The sequence below is a fragment of the Notolepis coatsorum genome, assembly GCF_963971535.1.
Source record: "Notolepis coatsorum genome assembly, chromosome: 1".
Lineage (NCBI taxonomy): Eukaryota > Metazoa > Chordata > Actinopteri > Aulopiformes > Paralepididae > Notolepis > Notolepis coatsorum.
The window spans coordinates 73,176,408-73,200,106 of record NC_140165.1 but is presented as its reverse complement, the minus strand read 5'-3'; the positions used below and the strand labels follow the sequence as shown (position 1 = coordinate 73,200,106).

General features: G+C 43.3%; 1 protein-coding gene across 1 annotated transcript in view; it reads left to right on the top strand.

Annotated features, from left to right (window-relative positions):
* Window positions 1-22,526, top strand: part of LOC311245866 (methylmalonic aciduria and homocystinuria type D homolog, mitochondrial-like) — a 59,233-nt gene extending 36,707 nt beyond the window's left edge. The window contains exons 4-8 of the mRNA XM_084335889.1: window positions 3,281-3,504; window positions 18,271-18,376; window positions 19,892-19,995; window positions 21,155-21,241; window positions 21,970-22,526. Of these exons, the coding sequence (XP_084192015.1) occupies window positions 3,281-3,504; window positions 18,271-18,376; window positions 19,892-19,995; window positions 21,155-21,241; window positions 21,970-22,182 (734 nt within the window). The 3' untranslated portion in view covers window positions 22,183-22,526. The remainder of the gene's footprint in view (window positions 1-3,280; window positions 3,505-18,270; window positions 18,377-19,891; window positions 19,996-21,154; window positions 21,242-21,969) is intronic.
* Window positions 22,527-23,699: the final 1,173 nt, after the last annotated feature.

The window sequence follows — 23,699 nt, the reverse complement described above, 5'->3', positions numbered from 1 at the left end:
CGAACTCGACGCTGAGATGCATCGAAAATGCATCCCGCTGCAGAGTCGCAGAACCGCCAGAACATGCCGCGAAGATTTCAGGGGTAGGCAAATCTTCGGTAAGCACTCAAACCTAATTTCTCTAATCTTTTCATAGCACTAGTTACATAGGGCGACTTGCATCCGCTATGATGGAAACGAAAATAGAGGAAGGGTGAGTGGTGGCCATGCCCAGTACTAGGTGGCATGCCACTATAGGGGCGGGGCCTGGCGGGTGGTGGGTGTATTTGTTTTTTTCGTTGGTGGAGTACAGTGGGTGCATGAGATGAGGTGTATCTCGGTATGGCTTAAGAGCGGGACGCGATGCAAGTACGCTATATAACTGTCTGTAGTGTGGTAGTGAAAGGTTAACCATCTGTAGTGTGGTAGTGAAAGGTAGAGCTGCCGCGGTATTGATGTTTTCCTTACCGCACAAATTTGCAAAATATTTCCTACCGCGCCGGTATTACCGCACAAAAAAAATTATGCATTTTTTTTTTTTTTTTTTTTTTGTAGTCTATTCTTTATAGCATATAAGTGTTATATAATTATACTTGTAGTTGTATTATCTGCGAGACATCGCCACCACGCAACAAGTCAAAATGCTTGCTATCTGAAAACAGCTCCATCCTCCACTGTCTGTGTGTCAAATCACATTCAGCATTGCCATCTTCCCAGTGTTGTTATGAAGCATGATAGCTAATTAGCCAATGTTCAGCTGCAAAAACGAATAATGTCAATTATGTTATAAGACATTGATATCAAGAGCTATCTGTAGCTACTGCTAGCCGGCTAGATGACGTTAGACAATGCATCATGTATTAAAATAAAGTGAACTATTTAGTTTACTGGATCATTTCGTTGTGATCTAACGTGAGCTACCTATGCTAACGGAGGTCTCATGCTGCCGCAGCACGCATCCCTATCATTCTTAAACTGAAATGCGCATTTGTTGATATCAGGAGCTATCAGTAGCTAGCCAGTTAGACAACGCCTCATCATGTATTAACCTGTTCCACTCGACGGGGTCGGTACCGACCCCTTTTGACCTTATTAAATTATAAGCATATTTTTATGAAGATGCAAAATAATTTGTGATTTTAAAATCAACCGTTTTCAAGTATTAAAATCACTACTATGTCACAAATACATGTAGAATGTAAAACGTTAGGTTGGCAATAGTTTAGCAATAGGTTAAAAGTGTACTTATATCATTTTAAGTTTTCTATTTGCGATCGCCAATTTGACCCGGAACCGGAAATGGAAATGTTGAACCATGGGAATTGAAGCTTTTTTGCGGCCATTTTGTAGAGGAGATTGCTAGCTATCTGCCAGCATTGAAATTTCTCCGATCTACACTTCCTGTCAAGTTCTATGGGGGTTCAAAGTTCAGTGTTCTGAATGAATTATGTCAATAATTGTTATGATTCGCGATAATAAGCTACAAAAGGTAACGTTTTTGACAAATATTGAAACGCAGTCAGTTTCCCCACACTATTGTTACCATGTAGGAAGAATTAGATCTGAAATTAGTTTCAAAATGGTTACACTGTGGGGGAAATAAAATAGTACAGTCGATTACAGTAAATATCAGTATCTGTTATTATGCACGCCTGGTGATACTATATCCAAATTGAACTCGGCCATTTGAAAGATACTATATGTATATATATATATATATAAATGTGCGAATTGGCTATAATAAGGTAATGTATAAGCATATATTCTATATTCTATAATAATATTTCAAATTGCATTGGTCCGGATGGGAGAATTCAGTATTGTATATACAGAACCTTCAGTTTGATCATCTTCCCTTTATTAATTTCCTTAGATCTTTTGTACACATGATCTCAAGAGGGTACTGCATGAGCTCAGTGGCAGTTTTTTAAGTTTGGTCATTATTATCATGGTTTTATTCACTGTCAAAGATGAAAAGAAAAATCATAATTCATATTTTCCTTTGTTTCATCACAGTTTAAGCAAGCCTAGTAATAGACACAATATTTCTGACACTGAGAATACATTCATTGAGGTCCATAGATGTTCCTAGATACCAAGAATATGCAAATAGCCCTTGTAGAAGTGGAGCAATATTCCATTTACCTAGGTATACATTTTATGCAGATTTTCACCTGGGGTGGAACAAACTAAAAATAGTTGACTGTGTAGTTTTGTTTAAACAGTAACGTTAGCTCGGTAGCTCACGAGCGATAGCTAGTTAGCCAACGCTAGCCAGCACTTGCGAAATGAATACCAAACTGATTATATCAGACGTTGATATCAGGAGCTATCAGTAGCTAGATAACACTAGACAACGCGTCGCCTCATGTATTAAACAAAAGTGAATAGATGACTGGGCCATTTTGTTTAATGCTTGTTAAATGTTGAAAGAGCTCTGAGGACGGTGCCCATGCACTCAAGGGTTTGTTGACGATATGCCACGGGTCTGGGAGGGGGCGGAGGAGGAGGAGGGGCAAGACGGTCAGCAGAGTGTGGCTGTGAGAGAAAAAAAATCCTCCGTCCCCGTTTGTGATGTGGTATTCAGCTTAACGCTGCGGTGGCCGTGATGTAACAGCGATACCGCGGTAATCACGGCAGCTCTAGTGAAAGGGTTAACCTTCTGTAGTGTCACAGTGAAAGGTTAACCGTCTGTAGTGTCGCAGTGAATGGTTAACCGTCTGTAGTGTGGTAGTGAAAGGTTAACCTTCTGTAGTGTGGTAGTGAAAGGGTTAACCGTCTGTAGTGTGGTAGTGAAAGGGTTAACATTATGTAGTGTGGTGGTGAAAGGGTTAACATGCTGTAGTGTGGTGGTGAAAGGGTTAACCTTCTGTAGTGTGGCAGTGAACGGGTTAACATTATGTAGTGTGGTGGTGAAAGGGTTAACCTTCTGTAGTGTGGCAGTGAAAGGGTTAACCTTCTGTAGTGTGGTGGTGAAAGGTTAACCTTATGTAGTGTGGTGGTGAAAGGGTTAACCTTCTGTAGTGTGGTGGTGAAAGGGTTCACCTTCTGTAGTGTGGTGGTGAAAGAGTTAACATTCTGTAGTGTGGTGGTGAAAGGGTTAACCTTCTGTAGTGTGGCAGTGAATGGGTTAACATTATGTAGTGTGGTGGTGAAAGGGTTAACCTTCTGTAGTGTGGCAGTGAAAGGGTTAACCTTCTGTAGTGTGGTGGTGAAAGGTTAACCTTCTGTAGTGTGGTGGTGAAAGGGTTAACCTTCTGTAGTGTGGTGGTGAAAGGGTTCACGTGTGTGCTCCCTCCAGGCCCCAGGACGGTGTGGCCCGATGAGAGCATGGGACCGTTCGGACCTCAGGACCAGCGCTTCCGGCTCCCGGGCAACGTGGGCTTCGGCTGCCAGCTGGACGGCACGGTGGACCAGGTCCGGGCCGCGCCCCCCCTCCACCGGACGGTGCCGGACGTGCTGTCGAGCCCGAGCAGCGCGGAGAGACACGAGTTTGTCCTGGCTCAGTTTGTCAGCGAGTTCCAGGTTTGCAAAATGGATGAATATTTCATGTTGTACTCAAGTGTGTGCTCTGTGGTGTGTCTGTGTGGGTGTGTGTGTTGGTGTGTGTGTGGGTGTGTGTGTGTGTGTGTGTGTGGGTGGGTGTGTCGGTGTGTTGGTGTGTGTCTGTGTGGGTGTGTGGGTGTGTTGGTGTGTGGGTGTGTGTCTGTGTGGGTGTGTGTTGGTTTGTTGGTGTGTGTCTGTGTGTGGGTGTGTGGGTGTGGCTGTGTGTCTGTGTGTGGGTGTGTGTCTGTGTGTGGGTGTGTGTTGGTTTGTTGGTGTGTGTCTGTATGTGGGTGTGTGTCTGTGTGGGTGTGTGTTGGTTTGTTGGTGTGTGTCTCAGCGTTTCCGTTAGCCGGTAATTACCGGTATTTGACCGGCAAAATCTGTTGAAGTCTGACATATTTAATCTCTCCGGTCTTAATGTCCGGTGAAAATAATTCCCTGAGTCTAAGCACAATTTGATTATTTGAATTGTATTAAAATAGGCTAAAATTAAATAGCCTATGCAATGAACGAAACAATCATTACATTTGTTTCATCGTTGCTTGCTTCTAATAATGACAACGACGTTGTCAGCGAGAGCTTAGTGCTGGGTGTGCAAACATTTGTGAAGCTGCAGAGCCGGAGCAGCAGCAGCACAGTGCAGTACTCCAGCAGTACTCCAATTCAGCCATTTGCAATTCAATGTTGGGTGGGGGGCGCTGCTGTGCGGTCCCCAGAAAAGAGCCAATAACAGCTGAATCTGCTGCTCTGCATCGACATACTCTCGCAAATAAGTCATTGGGAGGTGGAGAGAGAGAGAGTCGTCACGCAAACCCACGATAATGTTGCCGTCTCTCTCTGCCAAATTTCTCAGTTCTTCGCTTGATATAATTAATACAAATGTCCAATATAACGGAATTCGTTAGCTCATAAAAATGTGATTATAACAGACTGTTGTTTTTTAATGTCGGGCGACTGCCCACAGACACCTATTTGATTTAAAGTCGGCAGCAGCACGAGTCTCGGGACTTATTTTATTTGGAATATAATGACTTTATACGCAAAAGTAGCCTAGTTTTAAGTAAAAATATTATAAATCTACATGCCTTGATGATGTCATTCTTTTGTTTTGTTGTCATTCTTTTGCCTATCAATTGTTTTTAAGCTCAATAAACTCTGACCGGAATTTCTCTCATTTGACCGGTAGATTGAAATCTACCGGACACTGAGGCCGGCAACAATTTTTTCTAACGGAAACCCTGGTGTGTCTGTATGTGGGTGTGTGTCTGTGTGGGTGTGTGTGGGTGTGTGGGTGTTTGTTGGTGTGGGTGTGTGTCTGTGTGTGGGTGTGTGTCTGTGTGGGTGTGTGGGTGTGTTGGTGTTGGTGTGTGTGGGTGTGTGTCTGTGTGTGGGTGTGTGTTGGTGTGGGTGTGTGTTGGTGTGGGTGTGTGTTGGTTTGTTGGTGTGTGTCCGCATGTGTGCATTCTGGCAATCACTTCCTCAGGATTCAACAGGCCACACCCCCTTCCTTCCAAGAACCTATAAAATGCTACCAACTAGGGCTGCAACTAATGACTATTTTGGTAGTCGACTAATCTGTCGATAATTTTTTCGATTAGTCGACTAATCGAAAAACAATTATATATAAAAAATATATATATATATATATATAATTTTTTATTTTTTTTTATTTTTTTTGCACTACCTATCTTTGTGAAAGTGGCTTCTCAGCTCTGGTCCAGCTGAAGACAGAGCAGAGGAACAGATTGGACATTGAGCATGACCTCAGAGTTGCTTTGAGACTCTTGTCAGGACCAAACAACATCCCCAGTTATCCCATTAGTTCCCCCAAATTTACTGTCGGTCTGTTATGTTAAGCTAAGAAGTCTTCAGCTGGACCAGAGCTGAGAAGCCACTTTCACAAAGATAGGTAGTGCAAAAAAAATTTATAATAATGACTAATCAACGCAACAATTCCTCGTCGACGATTTTTTATAATCGACATCGTCGATTATGTCGACTAATCGACTACCAACCTTTTGGGCACCACCCACTTCGTACTGAGCCAGCCTCCAATCACTTCATGATGTGCCCCACATTTAAACGCAGACCGGCCAATCACAGCTTAGCCTCAGTGACCTCCGACTTTGTGAGAATTCTACTCCTTAGATCCACAAGCAATTGATTTAGATTTTCTGAATGTTCAGGCTTTTCTCTATGGATTGTTATACAGGTGGGGTTGGGGGAAACCTGGGGAAGCACTGCATGATGCGATAGTATAGATTTCAGCCTTCAGTCATCCACTTAACACATCCTGCGCCATTCACGTTGTACGACGTGTTTCAAGTTCATGCTAATTCTGCCAATCCACGGCGTACAACGTTATTTTGATCATATTTAATTTTTTCGCCATGGTATTCATATTTCCCTCAAGGAGCCTGGTCGCGTGAATACTTTCGGCAACCAACTTGTCCTTCCGCGTTGCTCTGATTGGCCGAGCGCGCGCATGCGCATGAGCCGTGACGCGCTCCTCAGAGGCAGGAATACTAAGCTCCCCCTTAACGCAATTTATACAAATGGAAGTATTGATTACGCCGTAACGAATCATTAAAAAAATATACCGTTAACTGGAATATGTTGTGCCTTTACACATATGTTGGATTATGTAATTGGTTTGTCATGACTAAAGTTAGTTGTTCACCAACAATCTACAGACACAAACAAACACAGAACCGGACTGTTATATTAAATTAATTGATTGCTGTTTAACGCGTCCGTGTCCAGTCCTTTAGATTAGCCCCACCGTTCATTGTAAACAATGATGCATGTAGGTACTGTGTGTTGTTGTAGCCACCGGGTAAATCGCGATTTTTTTATTGGTTTGTCATGACAAACCAATTACATAATCCAACATATGTGTAAAGGCACAACATATTCCAGTTAACTGTATATTTTTTTAATGATTCGTTACGGCGTAATCAATACTTCCATTTGTATAAATTGCGTTCGGGACCTCCATGTTTTGGGGGTATTCATCAGAAAAATTGGATCCGGGATTCGGCTCCCATCAGTCGGGCAAGAACTGCGGGTTTTCAGCCTCTCTCCTCTCTCCTGGAGCTTAAGCGGAGTTTAATATTCCTGCCTGGCTGGCGAGCTTTTGGCTCATGCGCGCGCTCGGCCAATCAGAGCAACGCGGAAGGACAAGTTGGTTGCCGAAAGTATTCACGCAGCCTGGTCTGATGCTGTGTGAGCTGTCACAACTCTGCAACGCTTCAATACTGCCCCCTGGTGGATGATCGGCGAGTTGCCAAACGGGAAATGGCCGGTTGGATATCGGTGCGTCTCCTAAATGCGTCCGGCCACTTGCATATCGTCGCGGGACTATAGCCACACACCGTGGATATGGATCGCTGCCATAACTCAATAATCGACATGATTTGGGCGTGTATTAGTATTATACAAATCGGAAATGGATCGACATGATCCCCATCAAATAACTGGGATCTTTTTGCTCCAGTCTCATCGCCCAACGGTAAGAGGAGGTTGACGTTACTTTCAGCCTGTTTGTTTATTATTATCCATGCAAACTGCTCTGCCCATACTGCCCATACTACATAAAGCATTTAACGACGATCACGGAATTATAAACGACGAGAGCATGGGACCGTTCGGACCTCAGGACCAGCGCTTCCGGCTCCCGGGCAACGTGGGCTTCGGCTGCCAGCTGGACGGCACGGTGGACCAGGTCCGGGCCGCGCCCCCCCTCCACCGGACGGTGCCGGACGTGCTGTCGAGCCCGAGCAGCGCGGAGAGACACGAGTTTGTCCTGGCTCAGTTTGTCAGCGAGTTCCAGGTTTGCAAAATGGATGAATATTTCATGTTGTACTCAAGTGTGTGCTCTGTGGTGTGTCTGTGTGGGTGTGTGTGTTGGTGTGTGTGTGGGTGTGTGTGTGTGTGTGTGTGTGGGTGGGTGTGTCGGTGTGTTGGTGTGTGTCTGTGTGGGTGTGTGGGTGTGTTGGTGTGTGGGTGTGTGTTGGTTTGTTGGTGTGTGTCTGTGTGTGGGTGTGGCTGTGTGTCTGTGTGTGGGTGTGTGTCTGTGTGTGGGTGTGTGTTGGTTTGTTGGTGTGTGTCTGTATGTGGGTGTGTGTCTGTGTGGGTGTGTGTTGGTTTGTTGGTGTGTGTCTCAGCGTTTCCGTTAGCCGGTAATTACCGGTATTTGACCGGCAAAATCTGTTGAAGTCTGACATATTTAATCTCTCCGGTCTTAATGTCCGGTGAAAATAATTCCCTGAGTCTAAGCACAATTTGATTATTTGAATTGTATTAAAATAGGCTAAAATTAAATAGCCTATGCAATGAACGAAACAATCATTACATTTGTTTCATCGTTGCTTGCTTCTAATAATGACAACGACGTTGTCAGCGAGAGCTTAGTGCTGGGTGTGCAAACATTTGTGAAGCTGCAGAGCCGGAGCAGCAGCAGCACAGTGCAGTACTCCAGCAGTACTCCAATTCAGCCATTTGCAATTCAATGTTGGGTGGGGGGCGCTGCTGTGCGGTCCCCAGAAAAGAGCCAATAACAGCTGAATCTGCTGCTCTGCATCGACATACTCTCGCAAATAAGTCATTGGGAGGTGGAGAGAGAGAGAGTCGTCACGCAAACCCACGATAATGTTGCCGTCTCTCTCTGCCAAATTTCTCAGTTCTTCGCTTGATATAATTAATACAAATGTCCAATATAACGGAATTCGTTAGCTCATAAAAATGTGATTATAACAGACTGTTGTTTTTTAATGTCGGGCGACTGCCCACAGACACCTATTTGATTTAAAGTCGGCAGCAGCACGAGTCTCGGGACTTATTTTATTTGGAATATAATGACTTTATACGCAAAAGTAGCCTAGTTTTAAGTAAAAATATTATAAATCTACATGCCTTGATGATAGGCCTGTCACGATAACACATTTTGCTGGGCGATTAATTGTCCCAGAAATTATTGCGATAAGTGATATTATTGCGGTTTTGAGAGAAATAATTTTTTTGAGAAATGTATTTCCCAAAAGTTTTCAATAAATTTTTTTTTTACTAATATAATGATAATAGCATAATAATGCAAGGAAACCATTTCAAAGTGCAATAAACCTTTATTTAACATTGGAAGACATTTTAAATATCCTAAATTACTACCTAACCAATCAGATATGAGGTAGCGTCAGAAGCAGAGTAACCTCGTTCCCAGTTTTATCTCCGTGAGAGCAATGATAAAACGAGCAGAGCAATGTGTGTGGACAAGAGGCGGGTTGCTACGTTTACTGTAGGAAGGGGCTTTTAGACCCATGTTTTTATTTTTTGCTTCGAAAAGAGGGACATCCTCTCAATATGCAGGACGCGGGACATTAGGTCAAATGGCTGTGCAGTATACAACCAAAAGCGGGACACCTGGTCACCCTAACTGTGGCTCGCGTTTGTTTACTGTGGCTCGCGGATTATGTGATGGGCAAGCTACTTGGAAAATGTAGTAAGCTACACTACCAGTTACTCTCGATTAAAATATAGCTCAACAATAATCAAATAAACACAAATATATACTATCTCTATTGGAATGGAGACTTTTCAGCACAGGATAAACTAGGGATGGGCAAAAAAAAACAGATCGATTGATCACATGATGTACTTGAGTACTCGTGGAGGAAAACGCTGTACAAAATAAACGTCTTTTCCGGTGTTTTAGACTTTGCTCTTTTATTTTGAAACCCACCGACCAGAAGTATTGTTGTTATTATCCTAGCAGAACCTATGAGCGGACAACTTGTGTCGTCCGGTTCTGTGTTTTTGAGCTAATGATAAAACAAATGTTGAGATTGTTGGTGAACAACTAACTTTAGGTTAGTTTTAACGTTAGCTACTAACGTTAGATGCAGCTACTACAGGCAATCAACGATGAGGAGGAAGCGTCATAGCATCAACGCTAGATCTTTAATCTTTATTTAGCAGTCCAGTTTCTCCGGGCAGTAGCGTATAGCGTTTGTTCACGCTACATCACTACTTGGGTCTAAAAATAGCTACACTACAAAGAACGCTACTTGGTTCAAAAGGAGCGACGCTACCATCACGCTACTGAGAAATGTAGTTAAGCTATGTAGCGTTGCTACTGCCCAACATACGCATGGTGCTCACAGGAGCTCCCGTGCTGTACTCTGTAGTAACGTCAGCGGCCCGCCTCCCCACACAGAGAGGTACTGGTTCCCGCCTCATTAAAACAAACACGCAAATAGCAATTAATTGCGCCCATCAAAATCATTGCATTCATTTTCATTATTGCGCGATAAATTGATTTATTGCTTATTGCAACAGGCCTACTTGATGATGTCATTCTTTTGTTTTGTTGTCATTCTTTTGCCTATCAATTGTTTTTAAGCTCAATAAACTCTGACCGGAATTTCTCTCATTTGACCGGTAGATTGAAATCTACCGGACACTGAGGCCGGCAACAATTTTTTCTAACGGAAACCCTGGTGTGTCTGTATGTGGGTGTGTGTCTGTGTGGGTGTGTGTGGGTGTGTGGGTGTTTGTTGGTGTGGGTGTGTGTCTGTGTGTGGGTGTGTGTCTGTGTGGGTGTGTGGGTGTGTTGGTGTTGGTGTGTGTGGGTGTGTGTCTGTGTGTGGGTGTGTGTTGGTGTGGGTGTGTGTTGGTGTGGGTGTGTGTTGGTTTGTTGGTGTGTGTCCGCATGTGTGCATTCTGGCAATCACTTCCTCAGGATTCAACAGGCCACACCCCCTTCCTTCCAAGAACCTATAAAATGCTACCAACTAGGGCTGCAACTAATGACTATTTTGGTAGTCGACTAATCTGTCGATAATTTTTTCGATTAGTCGACTAATCGAAAAACAATTATATATAAAAAATATATATATATATATATATAATTTTTTATTTTTTTTTATTTTTTTTGCACTACCTATCTTTGTGAAAGTGGCTTCTCAGCTCTGGTCCAGCTGAAGACAGAGCAGAGGAACAGATTGGACATTGAGCATGACCTCAGAGTTGCTTTGAGACTCTTGTCAGGACCAAACAACATCCCCAGTTATCCCATTAGTTCCCCCAAATTTACTGTCGGTCTGTTATGTTAAGCTAAGAAGTCTTCAGCTGGACCAGAGCTGAGAAGCCACTTTCACAAAGATAGGTAGTGCAAAAAAAATTTATAATAATGACTAATCAACGCAACAATTCCTCGTCGACGATTTTTTATAATCGACATCGTCGATTATGTCGACTAATCGACTACCAACCTTTTGGGCACCACCCACTTCGTACTGAGCCAGCCTCCAATCACTTCATGATGTGCCCCACATTTAAACGCAGACCGGCCAATCACAGCTTAGCCTCAGTGACCTCCGACTTTGTGAGAATTCTACTCCTTAGATCCACAAGCAATTGATTTAGATTTTCTGAATGTTCAGGCTTTTCTCTATGGATTGTTATACAGGTGGGGTTGGGGGAAACCTGGGGAAGCACTGCATGATGCGATAGTATAGATTTCAGCCTTCAGTCATCCACTTAACACATCCTGCGCCATTCACGTTGTACGACGTGTTTCAAGTTCATGCTAATTCTGCCAATCCACGGCGTACAACGTTATTTTGATCATATTTAATTTTTTCGCCATGGTATTCATATTTCCCTCAAGGAGCCTGGTCGCGTGAATACTTTCGGCAACCAACTTGTCCTTCCGCGTTGCTCTGATTGGCCGAGCGCGCGCATGCGCATGAGCCGTGACGCGCTCCTCAGAGGCAGGAATACTAAGCTCCCCCTTAACGCAATTTATACAAATGGAAGTATTGATTACGCCGTAACGAATCATTAAAAAAATATACCGTTAACTGGAATATGTTGTGCCTTTACACATATGTTGGATTATGTAATTGGTTTGTCATGACTAAAGTTAGTTGTTCACCAACAATCTACAGACACAAACAAACACAGAACCGGACTGTTATATTAAATTAATTGATTGCTGTTTAACGCGTCCGTGTCCAGTCCTTTAGATTAGCCCCACCGTTCATTGTAAACAATGATGCATGTAGGTACTGTGTGTTGTTGTAGCCACCGGGTAAATCGCGATTTTTTTATTGGTTTGTCATGACAAACCAATTACATAATCCAACATATGTGTAAAGGCACAACATATTCCAGTTAACTGTATATTTTTTTAATGATTCGTTACGGCGTAATCAATACTTCCATTTGTATAAATTGCGTTCGGGACCTCCATGTTTTGGGGGTATTCATCAGAAAAATTGGATCCGGGATTCGGCTCCCATCAGTCGGGCAAGAACTGCGGGTTTTCAGCCTCTCTCCTCTCTCCTGGAGCTTAAGCGGAGTTTAATATTCCTGCCTGGCTGGCGAGCTTTTGGCTCATGCGCGCGCTCGGCCAATCAGAGCAACGCGGAAGGACAAGTTGGTTGCCGAAAGTATTCACGCAGCCTGGTCTGATGCTGTGTGAGCTGTCACAACTCTGCAACGCTTCAATACTGCCCCCTGGTGGATGATCGGCGAGTTGCCAAACGGGAAATGGCCGGTTGGATATCGGTGCGTCTCCTAAATGCGTCCGGCCACTTGCATATCGTCGCGGGACTATAGCCACACACCGTGGATATGGATCGCTGCCATAACTCAATAATCGACATGATTTGGGCGTGTATTAGTATTATACAAATCGGAAATGGATCGACATGATCCCCATCAAATAACTGGGATCTTTTTGCTCCAGTCTCATCGCCCAACGGTAAGAGGAGGTTGACGTTACTTTCAGCCTGTTTGTTTATTATTATCCATGCAAACTGCTCTGCCCATACTGCCCATACTACATAAAGCATTTAACGACGATCACGGAATTATAAACGACCCCCCCCCCCCCCCCCTCCGTTCATCCGCGCATGATCAGTCAACGTTTAGGACCATGTACAGTTGAAATTTTTTATATAGCGTGGATCGGCAACAAACAGCATTTGATCATCTATATATGCATTTATGCCAGATATCTCACGTTCTAGGAATTACTGCAGAAAACGATAAAAACATATTTATATTCTAGACGGTATTTTTGTATGAATGTGTGAATGAAAAAGTAAAACGTTCCTACATCCTGAACGATAGATAATCGATGTTGAATGGGCCATAGTAATGTCAATTTAGCAATACAATTTAAAAAGTTATAGCCCTGCAAAGAAGGTGAACATCTCCATAGACTTACAGTACTGGCAGAGAATGGTATAAGATGCTGAAAGTGTGTGGCAGGGAATGTGTTAAAGGAACTAGCCAACATTTTGGGAAATTAGCTTACCGTTTTATTTTTTTAAATGTATTGAGCCTTTATTTGTTTCCTCTCTGTTTCCTCTCTGTGCGTTCAGTAGAAAGCTATCTGGCTGCACGTTAGCCTAGCTTAGCACAATGAATGGAAGCGGACATGACCGGGTAGCCTAGCCATTGTCCAACTAACACCTCTCCCGAAGGCTAACCGGCCATGTCCGCTTCATGGCGCATTGAAGGTGTTTTTCATGACTTCTTGGTGATAAAAGGTCTGTCTGTCTTTATTTATTTATATATATTTTTTTTACACAAATGACAAAAATACATTGAAATTGAAAGATTGACATTGAAATACGTATAAAAATTAAAAATAATAATAATAAAAATAACAAAAATATAAAGCAACAAAGGGCGGCTGGGTGGCGCAGCAAAGATTGCGCTCGTCACCAATGCAAGAGACTCCGGTCTCGAATCCGGGTGTCGGCATTGCCTCCGGCTTGGGCCGGCCGTCATACTAACTTTTGTATGACGTCGGCGGGTGGAAGTCGATGGGTGGTAATCTGGACGTTGTGGACAGCGACTCCTACAGGTCGGTTGGGGGACGCCTGCACAGCAGAGACAGGAAGTAGCGGGGGTAGTGTGAGCCTCCCACACGTTACACCTCGCCAATGAGAGTCCGTGCTGGCAGGTGAAAAGATGTGACAGGCTGCCTCCTCGTGTATCGGAGGGGACACGTGATGCAAGGCTACTATCCTCCCTACAACCGACCAGTGGGGGGCATAATGCAAGCAACGTTCAAGACAGGGAGAGGGGAGAATGGACCTGTCTCAAAACCCTGCCCTCTTTTCTTGATCCTCCAATCACAGCTGTCGCTTACCTCTGACTTCCTCGTACAAACTTTGTTTGTACGAGGAAGTCAGAGGTAAGCGACAGCTGTGATTGGAGGATCAAGAAAAGGGGCAGGGTTTGAGACAGGTCTATGGCACAGCGGGTAATTGGGATGGGAGAAAAAATAGAAAAAGAGGAGAAAAAGTAGATACAAAAATATATATATATAAAGCAACACAAACAGGCACGACGTATTCTGTGTAGAGGCCCAAGGCTTACATCTCTGATGGGTTACAAAAATGCAACAAAAAAATTAAATAAAATGAAAAAGTTTAATAAACAAACATAACTTTAATGTAATACAGATACACTAATTAAATAAATGATGAATGAAAATACAATAACAAACTGAGCCCTCCCAGTAACCCACCCCCCTAAGTACCCCCCCCCCCCCCCCCTATATAAATGCGGAGCTAATGATGCTAATGATGGAGCATCGCCGTCGGTTGTGTGATAGTAAAGGGCTAACCTTCTGTATTGTCACAGTGAAAGGGTTAACCAGCTGTCGTGTGGCAGTGAAAGGGTTAACTACTGGGAGTGGCTGGGGTGGGATCTAGCATCTGATTAGTGTCCGCTCGACACTACAGGTACAGGAGAGCTCTGATAGATCATACAGTTCACCCAGGAAGGAGAGCTCCGATAGATCATAACAGTACAGTTCACCCAGGAAGGAGAGACCTGATAGATCATAACAGTACAGTTCACCCAGGAAGGAGAGCTCCGATAGATCATAACAGTACAGTTCACCCAGGAAGGAGAGCTCCGATAGATCATAACAGTACAATTCACCCAGGAAGGAGAGCTCCGATAGATCATAACAGCACAGTTCACCCAGGAAGGAGAGCTCCGATAGATCATAACAGTACAGTTCACCCAGGAAGGAGAGCTCCGATAGATCATAACAGTTAGGGGTGGGACGATACATCGATCCAGATCGATACATCGATGTAATTATCAACAATCGAATCGGATCGATGCAATGTAATAAGATTCATATCGATACTCTTATTTTGAAAATCCTGTGGCGAGTCTCATATCCGCCCAAGAACAACAGCAGTAGCTCCGTGTGTGTAGACGTTACAGCATAGCATTCTCCCTTTCTGTGTGTGTGTGTGCGCGTGTCTTTGGAAAGACCAGATGAGGTCAGAGGAGTTTGATGTTTAAATGTTATTTAAACATAAACAATATAATACATAATAAATGTAGGCCTATACATGATCATGCAACATCAACAAATAGTTGTAGGAACGGTTTGGGAGAGGGAGGTAGGGAGGGGTTTTAGGTTGAGTTTTGAGTTCCAAAAAATGGAGCTTAAAGTTTAAAGCTCAATATATCAAAACGTGGCACTTTACAGTGAACAGGAGGTCTATTTGTATTAAAAACAATAGATTGATTTTCCTTTAAATGTCTGGAAGAGCTCAAAAATACAAATGTCAAATGATATTTTCGTTACCTTTTTTTAGTTGATCTAAATGTTACTGATTGTGTTAAATGGGCATATGATATCATCTCATATCGATTGCAGGCCCCTGAATCTAATCTAATCGTATTGTATCGTGAGAGACTTTGTGATATCGGCAAATATCGTATCGTTGTCCAAAGAATCGATATCGTATCGTATCATGATGAAACTGGTGATTCCCACCCCTAATAACAGTACAGTTCACCCAGGAAGGAGAGCTCCGATAGATCATAACAGTACAGTTCACCCAGGAAGGAGAGCTCCGATAGATCATAACAGTACAGTTCACCCAGGAAGGAGAGCTCCGATAGATCATAACAGTACAGTTCACCTGGGAAGGACAGCTCCGATAGATCATAACAGTACAGTTCACCCAGGAAGGAGAGCTCCGATAGATCATAACAGCACAGTTCACCCAGGAAGGAGAGCTCCGATAGATCATAACAGTACAGTTCACCCAGGAAGGAGAGACCTGATAGATCATAACAGCACAGTTTACCCAGGAAGGAGAGCTCCGATGGATCATAACAGCACAGTTCACCCAGGAAGAAGAGCTCCGATAGATCATAACAGTACAGTTCACCCAGGAAGGAGAGCTCCGATAGATCATAACAGTACAGTTCACCCAGGAAGGAGAGACCTGATAGATCATAACAGTACAGTTCACCCAGGAAGGAGAGCTCCGATAGATCATAACAGTACAGCTCACCCAGGAAGGAGAGCTCCGATAGATCATAACAGCACAGTTCACCCAGGAAGGAGAGCTCCGATAGATCATAACAGTACAGTTCACCCAGGAAGGAGAGGTCCGATAGATCATAAACAGTACAGTTCACCCAGGAAGGAGAGCTCCGATAGATCATAACAGTACAGTTCACCCAGGAAGGAGAGCTCCGATAGATCATAACAGTACAGTTCACCCAGGAAGGAGAGCTCCGATAGATCATAACAGTACAGTTCACCTGGGAAGGAGAGCTCTGATAGATCATAACAGTACAGTTCACCCAGGAAGGAGAGACCTGATAGATCATAACAGCACAGTTCACCCAGGAAGGAGAGCTCCGATAGATCATAACAGCACAGTTCACCCAGGAAGGAGAGCTCCGATAGATCATAACAGTACAGTTCACCCAGGAAGGAGAGCTCCGATAGATCATAACAGTACAGTTCACCCAGGAAGGAGAGCTCCGATAGATCATAACAGTACAGTTCACCCAGGAAGGAGAGCTCCGATAGATCATAACAGTACAGTTCACCCAGGAAGGAGAGCTCCGATAGATCATAACAGTACAGTTCACCCAGGAAGGAGAGCTCCGATAGATCATAACAGTACAGTTCACCCAGGAAGGAGAAACCCAGCAACCCAGACTATATTTGAGAGAGCAGGTGAATATCGGGATCAACCGAGAGGCAGGCGCTGTAGTTCGTTGACATGGCTTATAAAGGGCTGCCATATGTCGTAACATGTTGTACTTGAACCCCTGATGAGGCTGAGACGAGCACAGGGCGTAGTGGCGCTGTGTATTCTCTCTGTGGCCTCATCCCACCAGTCATTATTAAACTGTAACATTAACATTAACAAACTAAAAGGTCTGTCTGTCTGTCTTGATGTATCAGGACTCTGACCACTGCTGTTGTTTTAATTTTTTTTATTATTCTTTTTAAATCTACTTTTTCTCCCCCTTTTTCTGTATTTTTCTCCCATCCCAATTTTAGTCGGTATGCCAATTCCCTTCCCTCCCTTCCTGGTCGTTGCGCGCATTTTCCCCCCACTTGCCGGTCTCGGGAGGGTTGATAGATACTATCACATGTCCCCTCCGATACATGTGGAGTCAGCCAGCCGCTTCTTTTCACCTGACAGCGAGGACTCTCACTGGGGGAGCGTAACGCGTGGGAGGCTCACACTACCCACCCCGCCGGCTTCCCACCCGCTAACACCGCCAATTGTGTTAGTATGGACGACCGACCAAGCCGGAGGTACCGCTGACAGCTGGATTCGATACCAGTGTCTCTGCGGTGGTAGGCATGTGCTTAGTCCGCTGCGCTACCCAGCCGCACTCACTGCTGTTGTTTTCTGTGTTAAAAACCTCATGTTGCTGAGCAAGTTGCTCCATCGTTGATGGAGTAGCAATGGGGGCGGGACTTATCCAAGGCTGAGTTACTTAGCAAAGTAACTGATGTTTATTTGTAGAACTTGTTTATGGAGAATGTTTATTTGTAGAACTTGTTTATGGAGAATGTTTATTTGTAGAACTTGTTTATGGAGAATGTTTATTTGTAGAACACGTTTATGGAGAATGTTTATTTGTAGAACATGTTTATGGAGAATGTATATTTGTAGAACTTGTTTATGGAGAATGTTTATTTGTAGAACATGTTTATGGAGAATGTTTATTTGTAGAACTTGTTTATGGAGAATGTTTATTTGTAGAACACGTTTATGGAGAATGTTTATTTGTAGAGCATGTTTATGGAGAATGTTTATTTGTAGAACTTGTTTATGGAGAATGTTTATTTGTAGAACACGTTTATGGAGAATGTATATTTGTAGAACTTGTTTATGGAGAATGTTTATTTGTAGAACTTGTTTATGGAGAATGTTTATTTGTAGAACTTGTTTATGGAGTGTTTATTTGTAGAACTTGTTTATGGAGAATGTTTATTTGTAGAACATGTTTATGGAGAATGTTTATTTGTAGAACTTGTTTATGCAGAATGTTTATTTGTAGAACACATGTATGGAGAATGTTTATTTGTAGAACATGTTTATGGAGAATGTATATTTGTAGAACTTGTTTATGGAGAATGTTTATTTGTAGAACACGTTTATGGAGAATGTTTATTTGTAGAACACGTTTATGGAGAATGTTTATTTGTAGAACACGTTTATGGAGAATGTTTATTTGTAGAACTTGTTTATGGAGTGTTTATTTGTAGAACTTGTTTATGGAGAATGTTTATTTGTAGAACATGTTTATGGAGAATGTTTATTTGTAGAACTTGTTTGTTTATTTGTAGAACATGTTTATGGAGGATGTTTTATTTGCAGGCCATCTTGTTCTATAGTACTACAGGTCCTACAGGATAACTCTGCTCTCTGGTTCCAGGGCAAAGAGGGCCCCATATCCACAAGGGTTCGCAAAGCAGAGCAGTACTTTGATCACGTTGAAATGGACTGCTCTATAAAACCCTGCCCTGAACTGCTGAGGAAGGGTAAGCAGTGCCCCCCCCTCCATGTGCCCCCCCCCCCCCCTCCATGTGTACCCCCCCAGGGCTGTACACTGCGACGAGGTTATCGCAAATTGCCCCTTAATTTGGCCCGTGCGAGTGGTAAATAATATTTGGGGGCAACCTTGCAAGTAGTGATTTCAACCCTTCATTCGCATTTCATATTTGCGTGTACTGTCAAGTGAATCTGGGCCACGCTATTCTACTTGGTAGTGCTAGTCTATCGTGCAATTAAATACCATGTCTGCGTAGAATCCATACATCCAACACCAAATCCCATAATTCCTAGCGAACAATCGAATCGAAACTGAATGTGGGCTATTGCATCGCCAAATAAGAACTTCCTTTCAATAAGTTTAAGCCGCTAATTTTGCTCTGCAAGAAGAACAGAGCGGATATCAGTCAATTTTATGACAACCACGTCCGATGTGGAGAGATGATAAGAGACCATAGCCGATTAAATTAAGTCGGATCTGGCAGTGATGATTGATGGGGACACACTTCTAACGTTCAGCCATGAACGTAGCTGAGTAGCCCACTATTAGGACGTTTTTCAATACTTAAATACTGTCTACTTAAATGTCCCTCCGGGGATCAATAATGTATCAACCTATCTATCTATCTAATAATGAGACAATATGCAAATAAGATAATACTAATAATTGTCACGGTTCCCCGTATGAAAGTGGCTTGCAACTTACTGCTGGTAAAATCACTGTTTATTTCTCGTTTTGCATAGTATTACATTCCTCTTCTATAAACAATCAAAGTCCCACCGTAAGAGCCTCATATGGGTCAATTAAACCTTTTTGATTAGAGTCTTTCCTTCGAGCTAAGTTGAACTGAACATTTCACTGTCAAAAGCGCAAACAAGGTAGCGTCGCAACACGGTTTTCAAAATAAAGGTCACATATACAAATACGATTGATTGATTGATTGAAACGTTTATTAACAGATTGCAGAATGGGTACAGTACAGTTTTTACAGTACCCCCCCCTCCATCTGTACCCCCCCCCCCATCCATGTGTACCCCCCTCTCTCTCTTACTCTCTCTCTCTTACTCTCTCTCTCTCTTACTCTCTCTCTCTTACTCTCTCTCTTACTCTCTCTCTCTTACTCTCTCTCTTACTCTCTCTCTCTCTCTTACTCTCTCTCTTCCTCTCTCTCTTTCTTACTCTCTCTCTTTTTTCCTCTCTCTCTCCTACTCCCTCTCTCTTACTCTCTCTTCCTCTCTCTCTCTTCCTCTCGCTCTCTTACTCTCTCTCTCTTACTCTCTCTCTCTCCTACTCTCTCTTTCTTACTCTCTCTTACTCTCTCTCTCTTCCTCTCTTACTCTCTCTCTTACTCTCTCTTACTCTCTCTCTCTTCCTCTCTCTCTCTCATACTCTCTCTCTTACTCTCTCTTACTCTCTCTCTTACTCTCTCTCTCTCTCTCTCTCTTACTCTCTCTCTCTTACTCTCTCTCTCACTCTCTCTCTCTCCTACTCCTCTCTTCATCAGATATTGAATCATTCTTCCCCACGGCACCAGCGAACGCCATCACGGTTGTCACGGTGACCCAGAAGAGCGCCGGCTGTGGTGACGCGGAGCAGCTGCTTCACAGAGTGAGTTGGAGCCACAATGGACTCCTGCGCTCTCTGACCTCTGACCTCTGAACTCTCTAGTCCTCGTTATCATCCTGCGCTCTCTGAACTCTCTGTTCCTCGTTATCATCCTGTGCTCTCTGAACTCTCTGTTCCTCGTTATCATCCTGTGCTCTCTGAACTCTCTGTTCCTCATTATCATCCTGTGCTCTGAACTCTCTGTTCCTCGTTATCATCCTGCGCTCTCTGAACTCTGAACTCTCTGTTCCTCGTTATCATCCTGCGCTTTCTGAACTCTCTGTTCCTCGTTATCATCCTGCGCTCTCTGAACTCTGAACTCTCTGTTCCTCGTTATCATCCTGTGCTCTCTGAACTCTCTGTTCCTCGTTATCATCCTGCGCTCTCTGAACTCTCTGTTCCTCGTTATCATCCTGTGCTCTCTGAACTCTCTGTTCCTCGTTATCATCCTGTGCTCTCTGAACTCTGAACTCTCTGTTCCTCGTTATCATCCTGCGCTCTCTGAACTCTCTGTTCCTCGTTATCATCCTGTGCTCTCTGAACTCTCTGTTCCTCATTATCATCCTGCGCTCTCTGAACTTTCTGTTCCTCGTTATCATCCTGTGCTCTCTGAACTCTCTGTTCCTCGTTATCATCCTGCGCTCTCTGAACTCTCTGTTCCTCGTTATCATCCTGTGCTCTTTGAACTCTCTGTTCCTCATTATCATCCTGTGCTCTCTGAACTCTGTTCCTCGTTATCATCCTGTGCTCTCTGAACTCTCTGTTCCTCGTTATCATCCTGCGCTCTCTGAACTCTCTGTTCTTGTGTTCTCAGTTTGTGAGAGGTTTCTTTGTGTTCTCAGTTTGTGAGCGGTTTCTTTGTGTTCTCAGTTTGTGAGCGGTTTCTTTGTGTTCTCAGTTTGTGAGCGGTTGCTTGTGTTCTCAGTTTGTGAGCGGTTTCTTGTGTTCTCAGTTTGTGAGCGGTTTCTTTGTGTTCTCAGTTTGTGAACGGTTTCTTGTGTTCTCAGTTTGTGAGCGGTTTCTTGTGTTCTCAGTTTGTGAGCGGTTTCTCAGTTTGTGAGCGGTTTCTTTGTGTTCTCAGTTTGTGAGCGTTTCTTTGTGTTCTCAGTTTGTGAGCGGTTTCTTGTGTTCTCAGTTTGTGAGCGGTTTCTTGTGTTCTCAGTTTGTGAGCGGGGCGAAGGAGATGTGCTTCGCTCTGTGGACGGCCGGCTTCTGGGCGGACTTCATCAACCCGGCAACAGGAGGCGCTGTGAGTGTCTTTTCTTTGCTTTTTACAAACAGGTGAGGTCATTACAGGTGAGGTCATTACAGGTGAGGTCATTACAGGTGAGGTCATTACAGGGTTCGCACAAGGTCCTTGAAGTGCTTGATTTTTTTACCCAAGGTGCTTAAAAAGTAATTGAAATTAAAATCTACCATTCGCATTGAAAGTTTTGTTCAATGATAAAATTGTTCTGAATCAAGAAATTCAGCAGTATAAACAGGAATATATGCAGATATATTCATACAGATATGTAGGGCTGTACCGAATGCTTCAAAGCTTCAATCATAATGTTGACATTAGAATTCTAAATCAACATTAGAAATAAAAAAAAATATATATAAAATTAAAAAAAAAATTAAACCAATGGGTTTTTTCTTCACAGTTGCAGATAAAGATTAGGCTACACTAATATAATATTATACTATAAGACGTCACCATCACTTTCATACCAACCGTGCCCTTATTGGATTATTTATGTTGACGAAACTATTCATTAAAGAAAGTTGATTTAATAAAAAAAAAATACTAATTTTATTAGATGAATCACTTTATTCAAATTGAGGATTTAGACAGTGTCGGTTAGTCTACGGCCTAGCTAAGCTAGGCTAACGTGCATATCCTTCTGTATATGTTGTTTCACATGGAAGAAAAATAATAAGAAAAAAAGTAATACAATGCTCATATTCCTTTTGATCTCCTGTTTCCTAAACCAGTTCTTTGGATCCCCGTCGAGCCACGCTCTGCTCAGGAAGGACAAGGAGCTGGCGCACCTGGGCTTCCACATCGAGGCGTCAGGCTCCTGCACGGTGATCCGCCACGTCCTCAGAGGCACGCCGCTGTTCGCCGGGACGGTGTTCACCAACGCACCCACCTACAGTCCCGCCATTGCACGGCTACAAGGACTAACCACTGGACTGGAACCCTAACCCTAACTATCCACTGGACTGGAACCCTAACCCTAACTATCCACTGGACTGGAACCCTAATAGGATTGTTTTCACATTATTATTAGTGTTACTGTTACTACTCCGACTAATAATCCAAAGTTTTAGTTCACAACACGAGGTTTGGGACAGAATCTTGCGTACCGTGACGATGCGTTCTGAGTTTTTCTCTTGGGTTTGTTCCTGTGATGAACTTGTGTTTGTTGCTGTGATGAACTTGGGTTTGTTCCTGTGATGAACTTGGGTTTGTTGCTGTGATGAACTTGGGTTTGTTGCTGTGATGAACTTGGGTTTGTTCCTGTGATGAACTTGGGTTTGTTCCTGTGATGAACTTGGGTTTGTTGCTGTGATGAACTTGGGTTTGTTCCTGTGATGAACTTGGGTTTGTTGCTGTGATGAACTTGGGTTTGTTGCTGTGATGAACTTGTGTTTGTTGCTGTGATGAACTTGGGTTTGTTCCTGTGATGAACTTGGGTTTGTTGCTGTGATGAACTTGTGTTTGTTCCTGTGATGAACTTGGGTTTGTTCCTGTGATGAACTTGGGTTTGTTCCTGTGATGAACTTGGGTTTGTTCCTGTGATGAACTTGGATTTGTTGCTGTGATGAACTTGTGTTTGTTCCTGTGATGAACTTGGGTTTGTTGCTGTGATGAACTTGGGTTTGTTCCTGTGATGAACTTGGGTTTGTTCCTGTGATGAACTTGTGTTTGTTCCTGTGATGAACTTGGGTTTGTTGCTGTGATGAACTTGGGTTTGTTGCTGTGATGAACTTGGGTTTGTTCCTGTGATGAACTTGGGTTTGTTGATGTGATGAACTTGGGTTTGTTCCTGTGATGAACTTGGGTTTGTTCCTGTGATGAACTTGGGTTTGTTCCTGTGATGAACTTGGGTTTGTTGCTGTGATGAACTTGGGTTTGTTGATGTGATGAACTTGGGTTTGTTCCTGTGATGAACTTGGGTTTGTTGATGTGATGAACTTGGGTTTGTTCCTGTGATGAACTTGGGTTTGTTCCTGTGATGAACTTGGGTTTGTTCCTGTGATGAACTTGGGTTTGTTGCTGTGATGAACTTGGGTTTGTTGATGTGATGAACTTGGGTTTGTTGCTGTGATGAACTTGGGTTTGTTCCTGTGAAGAACTTGGGTTTGTTCCTGTGATGAACTTGGTGAACTTGGTGTCCAGAGCGGTGAAGCTAGCGGAACGCAACGAGGACGACTTGAGGAATTAATTAAATTAATTGATGATTTGAGATTGATGTATCTCGCCTGACACTATGGAACCATACTGATGGAATCCAGCCTGTTCTGTGTTTCATCCAGACATAGATTCATTGTATTTATTAAGGATTTAATTTCAATTACAAATGAGCCGGCACAGTGGGCTCCCGTGCGCAGCTGTATTTGACCACGTGAACCCTAACCCTAACATGACACCCGGGCGACTCTTTCATACTAATCTGTTTTATGGTCTTGATATCTTTTCTGTTGAGTCGGAGAGTCTC